Below are 21,481 nucleotides of genomic sequence, written 5' to 3' on the forward strand. Positions count from 1 at the left end.
TTTAAATAAATAAAATTAAATCTATGTTTTGGGCCATTAAAATAAATGTATTTATTTATTTATTTATTTTATTTACTTACTTACTTTATTTATTTATTTATTTATTTTAACATACATTTAGTAAAATTATGTATTTCATGCTGAATTGTTTAGATAGATATTTAGTTAGATTTTTTTTTTTTTTTTTTTTTTTTTGTCAGTATTCATTTAAATTTTAGTTTATTTTAATAATTGTTTATACATTTAGTAAGAATGTTTATGCTAACTCCTTAATGAATACCACATTCAGAATATTGTATATTTATTTGTTTTAATAAATAAAATTTAAATCTATGTTTTGGGCCATTAGAATTATTTATTTATTTTCAGAATACATTTTGTAAAATTATGTATTTCTTACTGAATTGTATTCATGACTTTTAAACAAATGTTCTCATAATTATCACCTAAGCATTTGCACTATTATTATTATAAATAATGATTCTTATTACTGTAATACAATAATTTAACTATAAAATAATATAGTATGTGAAACAATGCATACTGTAGCTGTAAACATGGTATGTTGCATTGTCACATGACCTCAGCGCATTCCATGCAGGATATTTGCATACTTTTGTAATCTTTAACCCAGTATGCAGAGTACATACTGCGGAAATAGTAAGAGTAGTTCTAAACAAGTAAGCAGTTTATCTCTGCTCTTTGATGCCCTCTAGTGGTGGTTTGTTGTTAAGTCATGTTTCTTGACTCCATCCAGGTTCCCTTTGCAGTTGGAGAACGGCCAAACTGTAGAACGAACAGTAGCTCAGTATTTCAGAGAGAAGTACAACCTGCAGCTCAAATACCCCCACCTGCCCTGCCTACAGGTGGGCCAGGAGCAGAAACACACCTACCTGCCCCTGGAGGTCAGTCCTGTCATTATTCATATTTTTAATTAGATTGTATTTGTATATTTTCTGTTGTTACTTTAATTTTAGATACAGTTTTAGCAATTCTGTTGTGTGTTTTTGTCTTGTTGTTGTTGTTGTTGTTGTTGTTATTATCTAATATGTTGATGTTAGTCATTTTATTACTTCGAGTTAAGCTACATGAAAATGAGAAATGTTGCCTTGGATTTTTTTTTTTATATCTTTTGTTTTTACTTTAATAAAAATGACAACACACAAGAAAACTGTTACAAATTTAAATAAAATTAAAGTAAAAACAAAAAAATATAAAAATAAAATCCAAGGCAACATTTCACTTTAATTGAAGTACTTAAATGATTAAAAAAGTAAATTAATTAAATATGACAACACAAAAAAATACTACAACATTACTAATATTATTTTTTTTTTTTTTTTTTTTTTATAATTTTAGTACTTCAAGTTAAACTAAATGAAAATGAGAAATGTTGCCTTGGCATTTTATTTTTAGATGTTTTTAGTTTTTACTTTAATAAAAATGACAACACACAAGAAATCACTACAACTTTAACAAAAATTAAAGTAAAAACTAAAACATAAAAATGTATTATTATTATTATTATTATTATTATTATTATTACTTATTTTTATTTTTATATATATATATATATATATAATTATTTATTTATTTAATTATTGTTTTTTTTTTTTTTTTTTTTTTTTTTTTTTACTTTAATAAAAATGACAACACGCAAGAAAATTACTACAAATTTAACTAAAATTAAAGTAAAAACTAAAAATATAAAATTAAAATCCAAGGCAGCATTTAATTTTAACTTAAAATTAAAATAAATGCTAAAAAAAAATTAATGAATAAATAAAATGTATTTAACTTTACTTTAAAATCCAAAAACAAAATCCAAGGCAACATTTCATTTTCATGTAGTTTAACTTGAAGTTCTAAAATAACTATATAACTAATTAATAAATAAATAAATAAATAAGACAACACACAATAAAATTACTACAACTTTACTAAAATTACTTAAAGTTAAACTACATGAAAATGAGATGTTGCATTGGATTTTTTTTTTTTTTTATAATTTTGTTGTTTTATTTTTATATGTTTTTACTTTAGTAAATGACAGCACAACAAAATTACTGCAGCTTTAATTAAAATTAATGTTTTTTTTTTTGTTTTGTTTTTTGTTAACTATAATAACCTTCTCATGCTGTTTACTTGTTGCTATTCTGGCAGGTGTGCAATATTGTAGCAGGGCAGCGGTGCATCAAGAAACTGACAGATAATCAAACCTCCACCATGATCAAAGCCACAGCACGATCAGCACCAGACAGACAGGAGGAGATCAGCAGACTGGTGAGTGGCATTTACATCTATAGTCATATACACTTAATTTGCATGGATGATAATTCACATCCACACCATCTATGTGTTTAAACTTGTCCTCTCATGTTCCTGCTGTCCATGCGGCTCATCTGAATGAGTTCAGGGTGCTGTCTGTGTTAATAGAGGTCAGCCACGACTTTATTGTGAGCTGATTAGCTGCGATCTCCCCTCCAGAGCACTTTGTGAACTCTTAACCCCGTTCCCTGCAGATTTACAGTCTTCCTGCTGTTGCTGTTACTGCCGTCAGTTCTGAGCTGATAAGGCGTGATTGAAGCGCCGCTGCTCTTTATACCTTATTAAAATGACAGCCAATCAGGCGCTGAATCAGTGTTGCCGTGGCTGATTTTTCATTTAGATGTAGAATCTCCCAAACAGGAGTGGAAAGGCAGCGTGGGAGGAATGCAACTGACGAGGCCAAAGAAATGTACCAAAACTAAAAAGTCTCGCTTTGAGACGGAGCTAAAAATACCATGGTGAGAGTATTTTTACACTGAGAAGTACAGCAGGATCTGAGCTGGGATATCTTCGGCTCATAGCATGAAACATTTCTGAAAAACATCCTGCGTGTTTTGTCAGTCTCAGGAGAGGTTCTTCATTTCTGTCTCATAATAATCTGAATTCTGGGTATTTAAAGTTGCCGTCTAACCAGTTGTTAGGACTGCATAAATTAAATTGTTAACATATTTTAGTGTTTTTTTTTGTATATTATAGATTATAGTATTTAGTATTTTTAATTAGCTTTTATATTTGCATTTTTTTTTTTTTTTTTTTTAATTTTGTATTTTAATTTTTAGTAACTTTTGTAAGTTTGTGCTTTTGGAATTTTCAATTATTTATTTAATTTTTTTATTTTATTTTATTATTTTTTTTAATTCTGTTTAGTTAATTTATTTTTATTTCAGTTTCAGTTTTGGTAATTGTAGCACTTCAACTTATTTATTAATATTTTTAATTAGCTTTTATTTTTATATTTTCCGTTTTAATTATACTTGTATTTTACGTTTTATATATATATATATATGTAAAAAACGTGTGTGTGTGTGTGTGTGTGTATGTATATATATATATATATATATATATATATATATATATATAAGCTTTTTAAGCTTAAATGTACTTGTTCTTATTTGTTAGGGAATTTTATTACTGTTTTAATTAGCTTTTATTTTTTGTTTTCAGCTTTCATGGTAGTGCTTTTTGTTCTTTTCTTTTTTTATTTGTGTTTAGATTTTTTAATTTTAGTTTTAGTAATTGTAATACTTGAAATTATAGTATTTATTAACACATATACACATTTTTATTTTAACTTTTTTTTTTTCAGTTTTCATTTATGTTTTAGTAATTTTGAGGGTTTTTTTTTTAAAATATTTTTATCTTAAAATCATTAGTTCCGGTTTTGTTTTAGTAATTGTAGTACTTTAACTTATATTATTTATTATTGTATATATATATATATATATATATATATATATATATATATATATATATATATATATATATATATATATATATATATATATATTTATTTATTTATTTATTTATTTATTTATTTATTTATTTATTTATTTATTTTTTTTTTAATTGGCTTTCTTGTATATGTGTGTATAATTGTGTTTAGCCAGAAGAACATTAAGTTTTTCTCCTAACATTTATAATTAATAATATTTATATTTGATCTATTCTGAATAGTTTTAGTTAACAATAACAATGTTTTGTTATTTTTTTTTAACGTGCAAAAATTTCAGACTCGCTGTGCAATGACCTTTACTGTTATTACTACACTAGGAATTGGTTTAGGAAACAGCTCTAACATTAAAAGCAACATACAGCACATTTTACTGCCACAATCTGGTGTTTTTCAAAGTGAAGTTGCATGCTGTTTTTGTTTTATGTAGGTTCATTAAATCTAAATGCATGAAAAAAGAATGTGATACATATTAAACAGTATATTTAAATCAAATACAAAAAAAAAAGTCATGTAAGCTAGTTAAAAACTAATTTTCATTAATTGGCAGCTCTGCCACTGCCTTCTGTTCTTGCAGAATGTGTCAGCATCTGTTTATGTTTGTGTTTGCAGGTGCGCAGCGCTAACTATGAAGCAGACCCGTTTGTGCAGGAGTTCCAATTTAAGGTGCGAGACGAGATGGCCCACGTGACGGGGCGCGTGTTGCCCGCGCCCATGCTGCAGTACGGGGGCAGGGTGAGCACAGAGCACTTTATGGTACCCTTCCTTTCAATCACCCACATCTCTCTGTGTCTGTCTGTCTGAATGAATGAACGGCTCGTCTCCTGGAGGAACTAACGGCTCCTAACTACTGCTGTTGCTGTTGTGTGCGTGTGTGGAATAACTCCCAAAATAAACAAGCTTGCAGTGATTTTTCTCTAGATAATTGTATGCACAATTTAAAATAAAAGGATGTTTATTATCTTAGAGTTTGGCTGTCTGTATAGTCTGAGATTGAATTATGGTTTTGTGTGATTTAGTCCTTTACATTTACATGCTTTTAAATTACAGGAGAATAAGAGGCGATGGTAACTCATGACATGTTATTGTTATAAATGTGAGATGTACTTGTACAGTTCTTTGAGTTCAGTCACTGGTCAGTTTTTTTCATGAGTTCCACTCATGTTCAGTGTCAGTATTAGTCGTGTGCTGCTGTGTTTGTGCTCTCACACGTCCTGTGCAGCAGATCAACCGTGAGCTGTCGTTACAGAACCGCACTGTTGCCACACCCAGCCATGGAGTTTGGGACATGAGAGGGAAACAGTTTCACACCGGCGTGGAGATCAAGATGTGGGCTATCGCCTGCTTCGCCACACAGAGACAGTGCAGAGAAGAGATCCTCAAGTAAGACTCCACGACATACTGACTTTCAATACTGACTTGATTCCTACTTAAAAGTATCAGGGCTGCATAATTTGGGGGACAAAAGTCTCATTTCAGTTTTTCAAATAAAATGAAAAATGCGGTTTTAAAAAAAAATCCATGTTTGCTGTGGTTGTTTGCAAGCCTGCATAATTTGGCCAATTTTTTATTTATTTATGTTTTTGTTTTGTTTTTTTACAAATATCATAAACAAATGGCTATAAAATGGCATTGCTATAAAATAATATTTCTAGTACTGTAATTAACAATAATAATAATAATAATAATAATAATAATAATAATATAAAATAATATATATATATATATATATATATATATATATATATATATATACACACACACACACACACACATACATTTTGTAATAATACACTGTCAAATAAAATAAGAAAGAAAATATAATAATAATAGTAATATAATATAATAATAATTCTAATATAATATAATATAATATAATATAAAAAAATATAATAAATATAATAATAATAATTCTATTAATAATAATAGAAATTACTAAATAAAAATAAGAAATGTTACTATTTGTTACTAAATGTAATATTTTGGTGTAATAATATTATTTTAGAATTTATTATTTTATAATTATTATAATAAATTATAATATACTATAATATATAATATAAATCAGAAAAAATGTATTCAGAATTATACTAAATAGGCAAAAATACTAAATATAAAGTATGTAATAAAAATAATGTAATGATAAATAATAATAAATGAATAATGTTTTAAAATATATGCAAAATAAATAAGTAAAAATAGTAGTAACAATACTAAACTGTAAAATAAAATTATTCAAACAATATAATAATTTTATTATATTGAAACCTTATTTTAGTTTAATTGTTTTATATCACAACTGTAAAATAATAAAAAATGATAATAGGAATTACTAAATTAAAACAAAATAAATATTTGTTAAATAAAAATGTGAGTATTTAATAATAATAATAATAATAATAACAATGATACTAATAATAAGAAGAATAAGAATAATAAAATATTTTAAAATACTAAATAAATAAAAATACAAAATTTTACCATTGTAATACTTTGCTGTAAAATAAATCAAGAATTCAAAATAAGAATAATATTTATAATATAATATAATATTAATAGAATTTATTTTTCTTATAATTATTGTAATAAATTATAATATGTAATAATATAAATCAGAAAAAAATAGGGAAATGTATTAAATTATACTAAATGGGTAAAAAAAATACTAAATATAAGATATATATACTAAATTAAAATGACTAAATAAAAACAAATGAGAAACGTTACTACTGTAACTCACTGTGCAATAAATAAGTCGAGCATTTAAGAAAAATAATATAATGATAAATAATAATAATAACATTTTGACATGAATAAAACATTTCAAAAGATATACAATATAAATAAGTAACAATACTTCACTGTAAAATAAAAAATAATATAATGTCATTATATTGTAAATTAAATGTAATTGCTTTATGTTACAACTGTAAAATTACATTACTAATCTAATTTTCAAACCATAAATCATCAAACTTTATTTTGATGAAAAACCTCAGGGAGGTAAGAACACAATACAGTGCTTCACTCTGAAACACACAGTGCATATGTTTCTTTAATTAAATCACAGCCTTTGTGATTTGATTATTGCAGTAAACAATTTCACAGTTTCCATTTTATTTTGATTAATTGTGTGGCCCTAATCTACAGTGCAGTATTTTCCATGCTTAGTATTTTCCATGCAAGTTTCTGAATTACGTTTCTCCCTGCAGGGGTTTCACCGACCAGCTGCGTAAGATCTCAAAGGACGCCGGGATGCCGATCCAGGGTCAGCCATGTTTCTGTAAATACGCACAGGGAGCCGACAGCGTGGAGCCCATGTTCAGACACCTGAAGAACACCTACTCTGGCCTGCAGCTCATCATCGTCATCCTGCCCGGAAAAACACCCGTCTACGGTAAGAACGTCCCACACAGAGCCGCCCTCCAGAGAAACATCTTAAGACTAATAAACCCACGTTTGATTTGTGCAGCGGAGGTGAAGCGTGTTGGAGACACTCTTCTAGGAATGGCCACTCAGTGTGTTCAGGTGAAGAACGTGGTGAAAACCTCCCCTCAGACGCTCTCCAACCTCTGCCTCAAAATCAACGTCAAACTCGGCGGCATCAACAACATCCTGGTCCCGCACCAACGGTTTGTAACTGTTTTCCCCACCTTAACATAATCGACTCTGCTGATTGGCTGTTTTTGAACAGGCAGCTGCTAGCAGTGATCATTATTTATTATGTACTGCGTGGATTCCCAAACTTTTTTGTCAGCCGTACCCCTTTGACATAAAACTTCAGTGGGACTTCGAATAAATATTTGATAAGTTAACTTTGATAAGTTAATATTTCATTAATTTAACAACATATATACATGTTCACAGTTCTATGATGTCAGTTAATGATCAAATGATCATTTAATCTTTTTTTTAGCAAGTGTTTTTGATTGTTTTCATTTTAATATTATTTATATATAGGGATTAATGTCTTGGACAAAAAGCGTTGTTGTTGTTATTATTATTATTATTATTATTATTATTATTATTATTATTATTATTGTTATTATTGTTATTGCTATAACAACAATAATAATATTATTGAATCGTATAATGATCAAGATAAATATTTAATTCTTTTACTAAGTGCTTCTTTTTTATATGTATTTATATATAGGGATGAATGTTTTGGACAAAAATTTATTATTGTTGTTGTTTTTGTTGCTATAACAATAATAATAATATTTATGAATATTAAATAGTGTAATGATCAAATGAACAGATATATGTTTAATCATTTGTTTTTCCCAAGTGTTTTTGATTGTTTTTAATTTTAATATTATGTATGTATAGGGATGAATGTCTTGAACAAAAAAGATTATTATTATTATTATTATTATTATTATTATTATTATTATTATAGGCTCAAATATTGCATAACAATAATAATTATTATTATTATTATTATTGTTGTTGTTTTTGTTGTTATTCTTATTTTTATTGCTGTAACAATAATAATATTATTATTATTAAATAATATAATGATCAAATGAGTAAACAGATAAATATTTTATCTTTTTTAGCAAGTGTTTTTAATTTGTTTTTATTTTAATATTATTTATATATCGGGATGAATGTCTTGGACAAAAAAAAGTTAGAGTTATTAGATCAAATATTGCATAATAATAGTAATAATAATAATTGTTGTTGTTAATTATTAGCATTAAATAGTAGTTTTCAAATAAGACAAAAATATAAGCTATTACTCTTGGAAAATTACAGTTGTACTGTAAAATAAAAAAATAATATTTGATCAACATAATAGTTTATTTTAGACTGCACATTTCTAATCATCTAGCTTTTATTTTGGTGCAATACTGGCTATTTTAGTTATTTATTTATTTTTATAGAAGCTTTAACTATAAAAATGAAAACTAAAATAGGCTATTGCTGTTAATGTAAAAAAACTATTTGATAAATTTATTTTAGACTACAATTTAAAATACTAATATTTATGTCTTAAATTCTTAACTTTAAAGTGTTAAAACTCAAGCTTTTAACATATCAAATAATTTAGCTTTTATTTTATCGGAATATGTACTATTATTTTTGTTGTTGTAGCTTTATCTCTAAAAATGAAGCTGTTACTGTTACTACAAGTTAAAATAGTAATATTTATGTCTTAAATGCTTAACCATTAAATATTAAAACCCTCATTCTTTTAACGTTACAAATTATTTAGCTTTTATTTTGGTGGAATATTGAGAGTTGTTGTTGTTGTTGTTGTTGTTGTTGTTGTTGTTGTTGTTGTTGTTGTTGTTGTTGTTATTATTATTATTATTATTATTATTATTATTATTATTATTATTATTTTAGTAGTAAATTTAACTCTTTAAAAATAAAGAAATGTAACGTATTATTTTTGTAAAATGTACATTTGATAATTATAATTTTATTTTAGTCTAGAAGTTAAAAGTTTTAAATATTCAAATCCTCTAGCTTTTATTATTCTGGTTTAAGTTTGCACTCTTTTAATTATTTGCTTTTCATCAAATCACAAATCCCCTGCAGTTCACTCATAAACCCCCTTTTGGGAAACCCTGATTCACTGACTACATTAGATACAGACATAAACACAATATCCAATGCAGTATTAATGCTAATGGCTGGTTTGAGAGGGTGTTAAATATGGCTCATGAACTCTTAGCTAATGTACTGTGTTTATATGTGCTGTCTCTCAGGCCGTCAGTGTTTCAGCAGCCGGTCATCTTTCTGGGGGCGGATGTGACACATCCTCCTGCAGGAGACGGGAAGAAACCCTCCATTGCAGCGGTCAGTAAAGCTTAGGTCTGAATGGTTTAACATGTATTATAACATTAAGTAACGTAATGACTTCTTGTGTGTGTATGTGTAGGTGGTGGGCAGTATGGACGCTCATCCCAGCAGGTACTGCGCCACGGTGCGCGTCCAGAGACCCAGACAGGAAGTGATTCAGGACTTGGCCTCGATGGTGCGAGAGTTACTCATTCAGTTCTACAAGTCCACTCGATACAAACCCACCAGAATCATCTTCTACAGGGACGGCGTGTCTGAGGGCCAATTTAGACAGGTCTGGATTCATTTGGCTTGTCCATCATTAATAAAAGCATTTCCTGTACATTTAAAAATAAAGCCTGATCCTGTTTGGGCTCGTAGGTGTTGTATTACGAGCTGCTGGCCATTCGAGAGGCCTGTATCAGTCTGGAGAAGGAGTACCAGCCCGGCATCACGTACATAGTGGTGCAGAAACGTCATCACACGCGCCTCTTCTGTGCCGATCGCAACGAGAGGGTGAGTATGTGCCCTGAGGCTCCCACGGCCTTTTTAGAAGCTTTTTCATCTTAAGTTATGATAAAAGAGCGCCTATGAATGTGAAACTGATGTGAGATGCATAGAATGTGAGATGCATAGTGCATTGAGTTCATGGAAGTGACAGGAAGGATCAGTCGTGAAAACAATGAACGATGCGTGACAGGACTTTCTCTGAACGCTAACGCCCTTAACAGCTGCTGTATACACAAGTGTGCCAAAAAGGAGCCTCGGTCATTTATTTTTTTCTGCTCCGGAAACAAACATGACATTTTTGACTTTTCAGAATTGCAAGCTTAAATTGCACAATTCTGACAGTTTTTGTCAGGGTTATTTTTGTATCATTAAGAGACTGTTATAGTATTTGTTAATATTGAACATTACGTTTTTAATATTTAATATTTTCTTTTTTTTTTATTTTAATGTAGGTTAAAATTTTAATAATTATTGTGTGTTTTAGTTTAAAATAAATAAATAAATAAATAAATAAAGAAACAAATATATAAATATATAAATATATAAATATATATATAAGGCAACTTCTCATTTTCATTTAGTTAAAATAAACTTAAAGTAAAAAAAAAAAAAAAATTATGAAACTAACAGCTAACTAACACAATGAAAACAATGAAAACATGATAACTTAACAAAGAACATGTTTTATACATGTTTTAATACATTTTATTTTTGTTTTAGTTTAATTTAACAAAATGAAGATGAGAAGTTGCCTTGGCAATTACCTGAAATAAAACAAGTTTTTTTTTTCCATTTTATTTTGTTAATGTACTTTTTTTTTTTTTTTTTTTTTTTTTTTCAAATAACCAATTATTTGTAACTATAATAAACTTTTTTAAAAGTGTAATAAACATTTTATTACATAGGCTTATAATCTAATATTTGGTTTGTTTTGTTTTATTTTATTGTGATTTTATTTCGGCTCTATTTCAGGTAACGAAAACTATTTTAGTAGTTTTAATTAATCATAACACTTGTACTTGTTTTTATACATGTAGAAGAAAATATAGTGTCTAAAAATGCTTTTAAAAAAGCAATTTTAAAACTTCATTTCAATACGCTATTAAATGTGACCCTAAATCAAAAAACTAGTTATAAGGGTCCATTTTTTTTTTTTTTTTAAATTGAGATTTATATATCAACTGAGAGCTGAATAAATAAGTTTTCCATTGATGTATGGTTTGTAAGGATAGGACAATATTTAATATAAGAGATGCAACTATTTGAAAATCTGGAATCTGAGGGTGCAAAAAAATCTAAATATTGAGAAAATCACCTTTAAAGTTGTCCAAATGAAGTTCTTAGCAATGCATATTACTAATCAAAAATTAAGTTTTGATATATTTATGGTAGGATACTACCAAAATATCTTCATGGAACATGATCTTTACTTAATATCCCAATGATCGCTAATTTTGACCCATGCAGTGTATTTTTGGCTATTTCTACTAATATACCTGTGCTACCTAAGACTGGTTTTGTGGTCCAGGGTCACAAATGTGCATTGAAGTGCATTTATCTGTTGTAGTTTATCTGTCGAGTACTCAAGGTACTCAATTTAAAATGTCTATCCTGAGTAAGCAGAAAACCTAGGCTAGTTTAAGAAGAGTCTATTAAAAAACTCTGGAATGAGTATCATTGCCTTCAGACTATAAGACAAACCCGAAGGCTGCATATTTATTGTAAACACTTTGCTGTTGATTGCATTTTTTGACTAAATGACTGTTTATTTGCTGCACAGGTGGGTCGCAGCGGAAACATTCCTGCTGGTACGACAGTCGACACGGATATCACACACCCCTACGAGTTTGACTTTTACCTCTGCAGTCATGCTGGAATACAGGTACAGACAAACACATTTTCACACCCCAAAATGTCACTTCCCCCTGCCTTTTAAGCTGCCCGCTGGTCCAGTGTTGTGTGTAAAATGGCTCCTTGTTCGCTTGACAAATGATTTTGCACGCAGATTTGGATTTAGCAGCGTGAATAACTGTTGTGTAATCCAGTACAGGCATCCAGTCTGAGTAGGGTGAATGCCACAAAATTACCAAAAAAAAAAAAAAAAAAGTCTGGACACATTATAATAATGATTATTTGCAAAAAAATGTCTACATGTATGAAAGCCAAAAAAAAATTTAAATTAAAAATAACATGGGTAACTGACTTTTTATCTCTTTTATCTGTTATTTTTTTATTCTTTTTTTGTGCGTTTATATTTCACCATTCAGCCTTTTTTTCAGAATTGTAGTATAAACTTAAAGTTACGAGATGGGGGGGGAAAAAAAGGCAGAATTATGGAAAGAATTAGGAAAAACTCACAGTTACCACATTTTTTTTTTTTAAATTCTGTGCTGGAAACAACTTGAATTTTTCTTTTTTTATAATTGAGAGTTATCTAAAGGTTGGGACTTTTATTCTCAGAATTATGAGGGGAAAAAGTCAAAATTATGAAATAAATGAGATAAAATTGTATACAATGAAAACTGTAAGAAAATAAACTAAATAGATAAAAAAAAGTTACAGTGCAAAAAAAAAATAAAATAAAATAAATAAATATTATATATATATATATATATATATATATATATAATTTAATATAATTTATAATATATATATATATATTTTTTTTTGTGAAATATAATTTATTTATGTCTCTTTAATTAATGTATTAAATAAAACAATAAAACAATTTCTTTCTGAATGTAACAACAGCCCTGTCAGTTTGATCAAACTACAGTATTGTACAAGATGATTTTGAAGGTATAACTTGAGCATTCTGCATGAGTTTGACTCCGCTCTCTTTTGTTTGTCTTCCTCTCATCAGGGCACTAGCCGACCCTCCCACTACCATGTCCTGTGGGACGACAACTGCTTCACTGCTGATGAGTTCCAGCTGCTCACTTACCAGTTGTGCCACACGTACGTGCGCTGTACCCGCTCCGTCTCTATCCCCGCGCCAGCCTACTACGCCCACCTGGTGGCCTTCCGTGCGCGATACCACTTGGTGGACAAAGAACACGACAGGTGTGTGTGCAGGCGGTTGTCTTACAATACCACTATTACTGTTGATGCAGCTAAAAATCATGTATTTAATTGTAAGTTTTCAATATATTACTCAGTTCCTAGTTCTGCAGTCCCAACAGCATGTCATAAATATATATTTTTTTAATTTTTGTAGTTAAAATATGAATGATTTTTTGATGGTAATTTCCTGACTTTTTTAAAAAATATTCGTGTCTATATAGTTTTTATTTTTATTTCAGTTATTTTAGTACATCAAGCTAAACTAAAATAAACATGAAATTGCAACTAGCTGAAATTTTTTTTATTTTTTATTTATTCTTTAATTTTATTTGAGGTACCATTTATTTTACCTCAAGTAACAAAATAGTTTTTTTATAGTTAGTTTTAGTTTTAGTTAACCATAATAACACTGGTTTAAAATTTTGTAACCACTTGCCTTAAAAAAAAGTTTTAGTAAATTTGTTGAGTTTTGTCCTTTTTGTTAATTTAGTTTTTTTGTTTAATTTTGTTGATTTCAACTTGCCTTGGCAGTTAGCTGAAATAAAACTAGTTTATATATATATATATATATATATATATATTTATATTCATATTTTGCTTTATTTACTATTTTTTAATTTTAATAAATTTATAAAATAAAACAAGTTTTTTCAATTTTTTTTCAATTTTATTTTGTTAATGTTATTTTTTTCAAGTAACAAGCTAATTTTTGTTAGCTGTAATAACTTTTTTTTAAAATTTACGTTTTGCTTTATTTATTATTTTGTAATTTTAATTTTATTACATAAACTTATTGTATTTCAGTTAGGGTGCCAATGCAACATTTTCTAATATTTATTTTATTCTATTTCAGCTCTATATCAGTTAATAAAAAACATTTTTAGTAGTTTTAGTTAATAACACTACCTGTATTTTATAAACGTAGAAGAACATATAGTGTGTGAAAAATGCTTTTTAAAAAGCAAATTTAAAACTCATTTTTGATACACTATTAAATGTGCATTAAAGTGCATTTATCAACTCCTTTTGCAGTTTATCTATTGAGTACTCAAGGTACTCAATCTAAAATGTAATTACTCTATATTGAAGCAAGCAGAAAAACCTAGGCCCGATTAAAGAAAGTTCATTGATTATGTCGATCTATATAGTTTTTATAATTTTTTATTTCAGTTTTAGTTATTTTAGCTCATCAAATTAAACTGAATAATAATGAGAAATGTTCCCTTGCTACTAACTAAAATAAAAGATTTTAAAAGATAATGATTTTTCAGTAAGCTATAATAACCCTGCTCGCTCTTTTCCCTTTCAGTGCTGAGGGAAGCCACGTCTCCGGGCAGAGTAACGGCCGGGATCCCCAGGCGCTGGCCAAAGCTGTGCAGATTCACCACGACACCCTGAGGACCATGTACTTTGCCTAAGCCAGCTCACATCCATCCCACGTTCGACTAGTCATGCACACGAACCCGACAACCGCATACACACGCCGTCACACCTCCCAAAAGCCTGTGCGTCCCGAAGGGTCGATCTCTGTGGCGATGGAAGCGCGGCCCGCCCCGACACTGTGCAGCAGGATGAGGAAGGCCTGCTTTAATTCCACACGTGGACCTCGGCACTATTATGCAATATTAAACCAGCCGACTGAGGCCGTTCTGTCACATCCCCTCCAAAACCCAAACCAAAAGGGAAGCCCGTCTATATGTCCCCCCGCTCCTCTGTAGGCGTAACGTTAAATTACTTCCCCTGCCTGTCACGCCTTGTACCTCAACGTTTTCTAACAGCACTTTGTCCTTCCCCCAAAATGAGATTCGAATGGAAGCGGATGGAAAGACTGAGTTCGGAAGAGAACGCAAGTTTCGGAGAACGCCTGCGCACAGAGGCGCTCATACTAGCAATGTACTTTCCTCCCGTTCTCAATTATTTTTGTAGCCAATGGTGACTTAACTACGTGTTAAAGTGTCAGTCGTGAAGAACCAATTGTGCGTTAGCAATTTTACAAACACAAGCTTTTATTGTTAGAAAAGTGCCATTGCCGAGCGTAAAAAGTCCTTTATGACGAACCCCGCCAGGGGGCAGAAAGCTGACCGTTGATTTTTTTTGTTTTTTTTCATTTGTTTTTAAGCAAATTCACGCGCTTTCATGTAACGCAAAGTGATCATGTTTTGATGCTTGTTTTTACCACCCAAATTCCCTCCAATATTTATTTGTCTCGATCAAACGCAGCTCCTAGCAGATTTGTCTCGTTCGCTCCCCTCCTGCACTTTGTCTCGATTTAGTCCGTGTTCTGTGACAGATCATAGTTTAGTGCAATAATCCGTTAGCAGGATGATAATACCTCCTGTGCAAAGACTCCGTGTGCGATTAGGGGGGGGGGAAAAAAAGGCATCCGAAAGCGCGCGATGGGCATTGCGATTGGTTTTTATGATGGAGGTGTGCATGTTTGGCACTTTTAGAGTTTACTTTAGGTGAAAGTAAAGCAGCGTTACCTGACGATTGACCGTAGTGTGTTAACAAGTGCCTGCGAGAAACGCATGACGTCGGAGGTCAGAAACAGAACAAACGCATCTCACTTCGGTGCACAGTTGCGACCGCATTCGACTGTACGGCCTTAATAAAATCTCACGGTTTCAACGTCTCGATTTTCACTGCCCTGCCTGTTCAAAGGATTCCGCTGCTGTTGTACTTGTTCAAGTCCGACCGGCGGGTTCATGCTTCAGTTCGCGCGTTCAAGGAGAAGCTTTGGCAGAACTCGATTCGTGCTCGTTCACTGGAGGGCCACTAGGGGTCAGCGTAGTATTTTACTTGAAGGGTGCAGTGAGCGTCGGGTGCCTTACCGTCTCTCCGTGTGCCATCTGAAGCATGTCCCGCTGCTTAAAGGTGATAATCTGCACTAAATAATGCGTAACGCATGGTGCTATTAGGTGCGGCCCGTGGCGGCATCAGCAATTGGCAGAGACTTAATGTGTAAGATGGAACATGGGATGCATAAATGGTGCTGGTTGCATGTCTTTCTCTCACTCTGAGGAGAAATGTCTCATCAGGACAGACGTTTGGTCATTTTGTATGTTTGTTTGTATGTTAGATTTGCGTTTGATTTTATTGCATAGAAAGGTACAGCACTGTGGCCAGTCCGAATTGCACGAAGCACTAGAAAACAGATTTTAAATGCATAACCTAAACAAGTTCGGTCCCTTTAAAATCCACAAATTTATGCAATCAGATCAGTATAAATAATCAGATGAAACTAATGCAGTAGGCTGCTCTGATGGGCTCTGCGTTTATTTTAAAGTGTGCATTAGAGGATGATCCTGTCGAAGAAGGTACAGCATGTTTCATGCCCATCAAAAGTGGTTTAAGTGACAGCAGCTACTGAAATTGCGCCCTTTTTTATTTCACCTTCCCGAATGAAACCGCTTATCGGTGCTTCAGAGCCTTGGAAGTAAAACCGTCTGTGTGTGGATGCCAAACAGCTATCAGTTTCAGAAGCAATCTTGATGAGGTGTCATGCAATTTTATTTTTGTGTAGTTTTAACTTCAAATATATATATATATATATATATATTTTACTAACCCTTGCCACTTGGCAAGAAATGTCTCTTTAAAGGAATAGTTTGGTTCTAAATGACTCTAAAGTTTTTGCTGCACATGAGATTTTAGTGAGTTTTAACCTCCTGAGACCCTGCATCCTCATATGAGGACATTATATTTTAGTCAGTGAGAGTTTTTTTGTTTTTTTTTTTCAGAAATACTATGTTTGGTAGTTTCACCATGACCACTCCATCTCCTTGGTCTTCAAAAATGTCTAATATTAATTTAGTGAAACACTTTAAATCTGACTCATTTTTAAACTGTCATAAATCACCATCTCAGGAAAATGTTATAGAGATTCAAATCTAAATATGACTGTTACGAAACAGGACGTTGATTTCATACATGTCGTCATATGAGGACACCGGGACTAAAAGCATGTTATTACGCATTTTGGGAGACGCAACAAATGAATATGGATAGAAATTACATTTCAATATTCCTATGAGATATTATGTATTATTATGAAAACCTTGTCAATTCTTACTCCCATTATTACATTTTTTTTTTTTCATGAAAAACGTATTAACATGCAAATTAGATTTAGTTAATAGATACATTGTGTATGAGATAACCTGTTTATGGCCATTTTACACACATTTTGCATAAAAAAAAATCAGAAAAATGGAAGAGACTCATTTTGGTTAAAAAAAATAATCCTGAAAACTAAAAATTTATTGGAAATTAAAAAAAAAAAAAAAAAAAAAGCATCTAAAAAATGCTAAAAAAAAAAAAAAAAAAAATCATACATTTAAATTGAGTCCCAATGTCCTCTACCAAGGACATAGCGTAACTAGATGAAATATCTTTAAAAAAGAAAAAAAAAATAATATATGTGTGTATATATATATATTATATATATATATATATATATATATATATATATATATATATATATATATATATATATATATATATATATATATATATATTTTATGCTCTAAACAATGTAATGACATGAAAGTCCTTTTTTTTTTTTTTTTTTTTCTTTTTCCGGGTCTCAGGAGATTAAAAAATGTGAGCTGTTTTCCATGCAACAAAAGTGCATATTAAAGTGAAGTAGTAAAAATCAGTCCATTTTTGTTGCACAATTCAACAGCTTTTTGCAATGAAGGTGAAAAAACGTTATACGATTAATTTTTTGCCAAGCGATTCCTTTAAAGCTGCGTCAGTACGTTCTAACCGAAGATTGTAATGAGTGTTTGTCTTGTATTCGCACGTAACTGTAGTAGCAGATGTCGTTGGTTTCGTAGCACACTTATGGAGTTGCCTGTCGTGGCTTCCGTTATCCAGAAAGCTAGAAAGAGTCGGTCGACGTGTTTTCTCCTCTCCTCTCTCGTCTCGTCTTTTATTTTCGAGCTTTGGGAGGGTCTTCTTTTAGGGTCTAAAACGAGTTCAAAGTTTCTAGAAAGTGCCTTTCCTCATGATGGTGCTGAATAATCTGAGACTAAAGTGAGAAATCAAAGAGCATATTAGTCTTACTCTTACCTTGAAGAAGGTGTTGCACACATGCAAACACACACACGTTTTTATCTCGATCGGGAGGCTCGTAACGGTGCCTCTTTGTATATTCAGATGTTCTAACGACGATGATATATGCCAAGTATACGAGCAAACGGTTGAGATACTGTATTAGGAGTCCGGACCAATGCAATGGAAGCGTTCATATAGGTGAATGTGCTATCTTTAGATAGGGGGCAGAGCGGACACTCATATGACACGGCCTGACCCTGGACAGGAAAGCCTAGCACAGCACTTTAAAGACTGCCACCCAAACAAGGAAACAAAGTCACAGAGCTTTGCTCTCCTTTTCCTTTCTCCCCCTCCCTCTCATAAGCCCCCTTTTTTTTCATGTACTCCAGCAAAAGACGGTCTCTAGCGCTCGAAATCTGCTGAGGGAAGGTTAATCGCGTTTCGAAGGTTTACACGGGGCTCCGGTGACGTCTCTTTCTGGACTTCACTGTGGCTGCTTAAAAATGTCATTGTTTGTGTTGCGGTGGCTGATCGATCCCTCTCAATGTGCAATGGCCCATAGAAACCTAGACACGTACCGTGTGTGTTTTGACCCCCATGGCCTGTTTTTTTTTTTTTTTTTTTTTTTTTTTTTTTTTTTGTGTCACATGGGTGCCCGTTGGTCCAGGAGGATATACCTCGACGAGAGATCTCAAAACACTGCACCTCACTTACCTTGGTATGCTGCATATGTTATAGTGAAAGAAACTGCAAATGGGCGAATCTCACGAAAGAACGTGTTCACGTTTCACGCCAACATCGTAAGACGCGTTATGTTTTGCATCAAGAAAATTAAACCTATTTTTTGGCCATTTGTCAGACAAATAAATGCATTTTGCATTTTAATATTAGTTGCATTGCTTTTCATTTTTATAATACAGTAAATATTCTGTCTCCATTGGAGATTACAAAATAGCTCAGAACTTTAAGGAAAATGTTTTAATTGTTGTGAAAACAACTTTTCTCATGCAAAATTTCAAGAAGTACTATACTCCAACAATATGATAGAAATTATATTTTGCATAAAAAAATGAAGCCTATTTTTTTAGATTTTTTGTGGCTTTTAATGACAATTGAACACATTCCTCCTCTCCAAATTCTTATTTTAATGTGAAAATGATTCTAATATTAATTTTTTTTTATACATCCCAGTTGTACTGTATCTGTTGCATTGCCTTTCCTTCATGCATATTTAATGATTATTAGGAAATATCATTCAATCACCATTGCAAATTCATGCTTAATTGTCATAAATATAATTGGCATTGGTTGTTAAAATCAGCTTTATTTTTATCATGCAATATTTAATTTCTAGCATACTACACACCAACAGTGCAAGACATAAATTAGAAATTATTTTTTGCATCAAGAAGATTAAGTCTATTTTTTTTTCTTTTTGTGGATTTTTATGACAATTTAAGACATTCCCCCTCTACAAATTCTCATTACTTTAATGTGAAAAAATTATTCTAATATTAAAATGGTTATTAATACATCACGCTTGCGCTGTATTTGTTGCATTGCCTTTCCTTCATGCATATTTAATGATTGTTAGGAAATCTCATTCTATCACCATTGCAAATTCATGCTTAATTGTCATAAAAAAATAATTCAAATAATGCAATAATTGCATTGGTTGTTAAAATCGGCTTTGTTTTTGGAAGACAGAAATAAGAAATTATATTTTGCTTCAAGAAAATAAAGCTTTTTTTTTTTTTTTAAGTCTTTAGGTTTTTGAACTTATCCCCACTCTATAAATTCTGAATATTTTAATGTACATTTTTTGTTTATGTTAAAATACAGAAATGCTTAAAATTGTAGGGAAAATGTGCTTAATTGTCTTGAGAATAATGCAAAAAAAAAAAAAAAAAATTCTCATGCAAAATATAATTTCTACTCTATCAAAGCATGAAGAAAATTAAGCCTTTTCACATTGTCACTTTTTTAATGACAATTAAACACATTCCCCTTCTCCGAATTCTTATTGTTACATTGCGCAAAAAATATGCTACAATTAAAATGGTTAAATATTTTTGCATCACAGTTGCCTTTCCTTCATGCACATTTTATGATTATTAGGAAATATCATTTTACAACCACTGCAAATTCATGCTTAATTGTCATTAGATAGTGCAATAATTGCATTTTGCTGAAATAGGCTTCATTTTTGTCATGCAAAATGTAATTTCTAGTGTGCTACACGCCAGCAAGACAGAAATAAGATTATATTTTGCATCAAGAAAATTAAGCCTATTTTTCTACCATTATTTTGACCGTATTTTAATGACATTTATACACATCCCCCCTCTCTAAATTCTCAATGCAATGCAAAAAAAAATTATAATATTAAAATACAGAAATGCTCAAAGTGTAGAGAAAATGCGCTTAATTGTCCTGAACATAATGCAGAAAATAGGCTTAATTTTCCTCATGCAAAATATAATTTCATATAATTTCTTTTGATTTTGGAGGTGGATATGTTTTCTAGAGATTCGCCCTGATATTACTTTGATTACAGTATAATGCTTGACTAATGCCTGACAAAATATCCTTAACAATTTTAGATTAAGAAGTCTAATTGTAAGAGAAAAAATAAGTTGTTTTCAAATCATAACACGTATCTTTTTCTTCTTCTTTCATTGAGCCAACTTTTATTTTGTTGTCCTATTTAAATGTGTTCTGTTTTTTTTCTTTTAATATATTGGAAATATATATGGGAAATATTTAATGGTGTATTTATTGAGGGAGTGCTTACGCGGCTGGAGTCTCCGCAGAGTTACGGGGGGCGAGTTTGGGGGTCGAACGGACGCCCTCGACATCCTCTCTCTCTTACATACACACACACACACACACGCACACATACACACACACAAGCACAACCACAGAGTGGGCCGAAGTGTTCGATGACGTCACTTCCTCCTCGACCTTTGACTAGTCGTCTAGTTCGAGATCGTCCACCTCTCCAGCGAAGAGGCTCGTCGCATCCCACTCGTCGCATCTCATCTCGTTACGGGACGGAGAACCACACTGACTTTATTCCAAAAAGAAGATTGAAAAAGCTGATTGTTTTTCATCCAGAGCTGCTAAACTCTTAGCCATACACGTTTTTTCCCTGGAAGGATGTGTGTCCGGTGCTTTACAAGTGGAGTCGAGAAGCAGATTGTGGTGTTTGTCCTTCGTCATTTGCTTGAGTTCAATTGTCTTCGTGCCAGAGAGGGTCCCATTCCACTCAGATATAAT

General features: G+C 31.1%; 1 protein-coding gene across 2 annotated transcripts in view; it reads left to right on the forward strand.

Moving 5' to 3' along the window:
• LOC127178252 (protein argonaute-3) overlaps positions 1 to 17,436 on the forward strand; it is a 43,253-nt gene extending 25,817 nt beyond the window's left edge. The window contains exons 8-19 of one of the 2 annotated variants that reach the window (XM_051130988.1): positions 758 to 905; positions 2,164 to 2,283; positions 4,391 to 4,534; positions 5,028 to 5,161; positions 6,991 to 7,175; positions 7,251 to 7,410; positions 9,499 to 9,589; positions 9,672 to 9,866; positions 9,953 to 10,087; positions 11,862 to 11,963; positions 12,945 to 13,144; positions 14,454 to 17,436. In XM_051130988.1, the coding sequence (XP_050986945.1) occupies positions 758 to 905; positions 2,164 to 2,283; positions 4,391 to 4,534; positions 5,028 to 5,161; positions 6,991 to 7,175; positions 7,251 to 7,410; positions 9,499 to 9,589; positions 9,672 to 9,866; positions 9,953 to 10,087; positions 11,862 to 11,963; positions 12,945 to 13,144; positions 14,454 to 14,562 (1,723 nt within the window). In that variant the 3' untranslated portion in view covers positions 14,563 to 17,436. The remainder of the gene's footprint in view (positions 1 to 757; positions 906 to 2,163; positions 2,284 to 4,390; positions 4,535 to 5,027; positions 5,162 to 6,990; positions 7,176 to 7,250; positions 7,411 to 9,498; positions 9,590 to 9,671; positions 9,867 to 9,952; positions 10,088 to 11,861; positions 11,964 to 12,944; positions 13,145 to 14,453) is intronic. The other variant, XM_051130989.1, reaches the window with a different exon arrangement.
• The last annotated feature ends 4,045 nt before the right edge of the window (positions 17,437 to 21,481 follow it).

Source organism: Labeo rohita, chromosome 16 (genome assembly GCF_022985175.1).
Source record: "Labeo rohita strain BAU-BD-2019 chromosome 16, IGBB_LRoh.1.0, whole genome shotgun sequence".
In the NCBI taxonomy this organism is placed as follows: domain Eukaryota; kingdom Metazoa; phylum Chordata; class Actinopteri; order Cypriniformes; family Cyprinidae; genus Labeo; species Labeo rohita.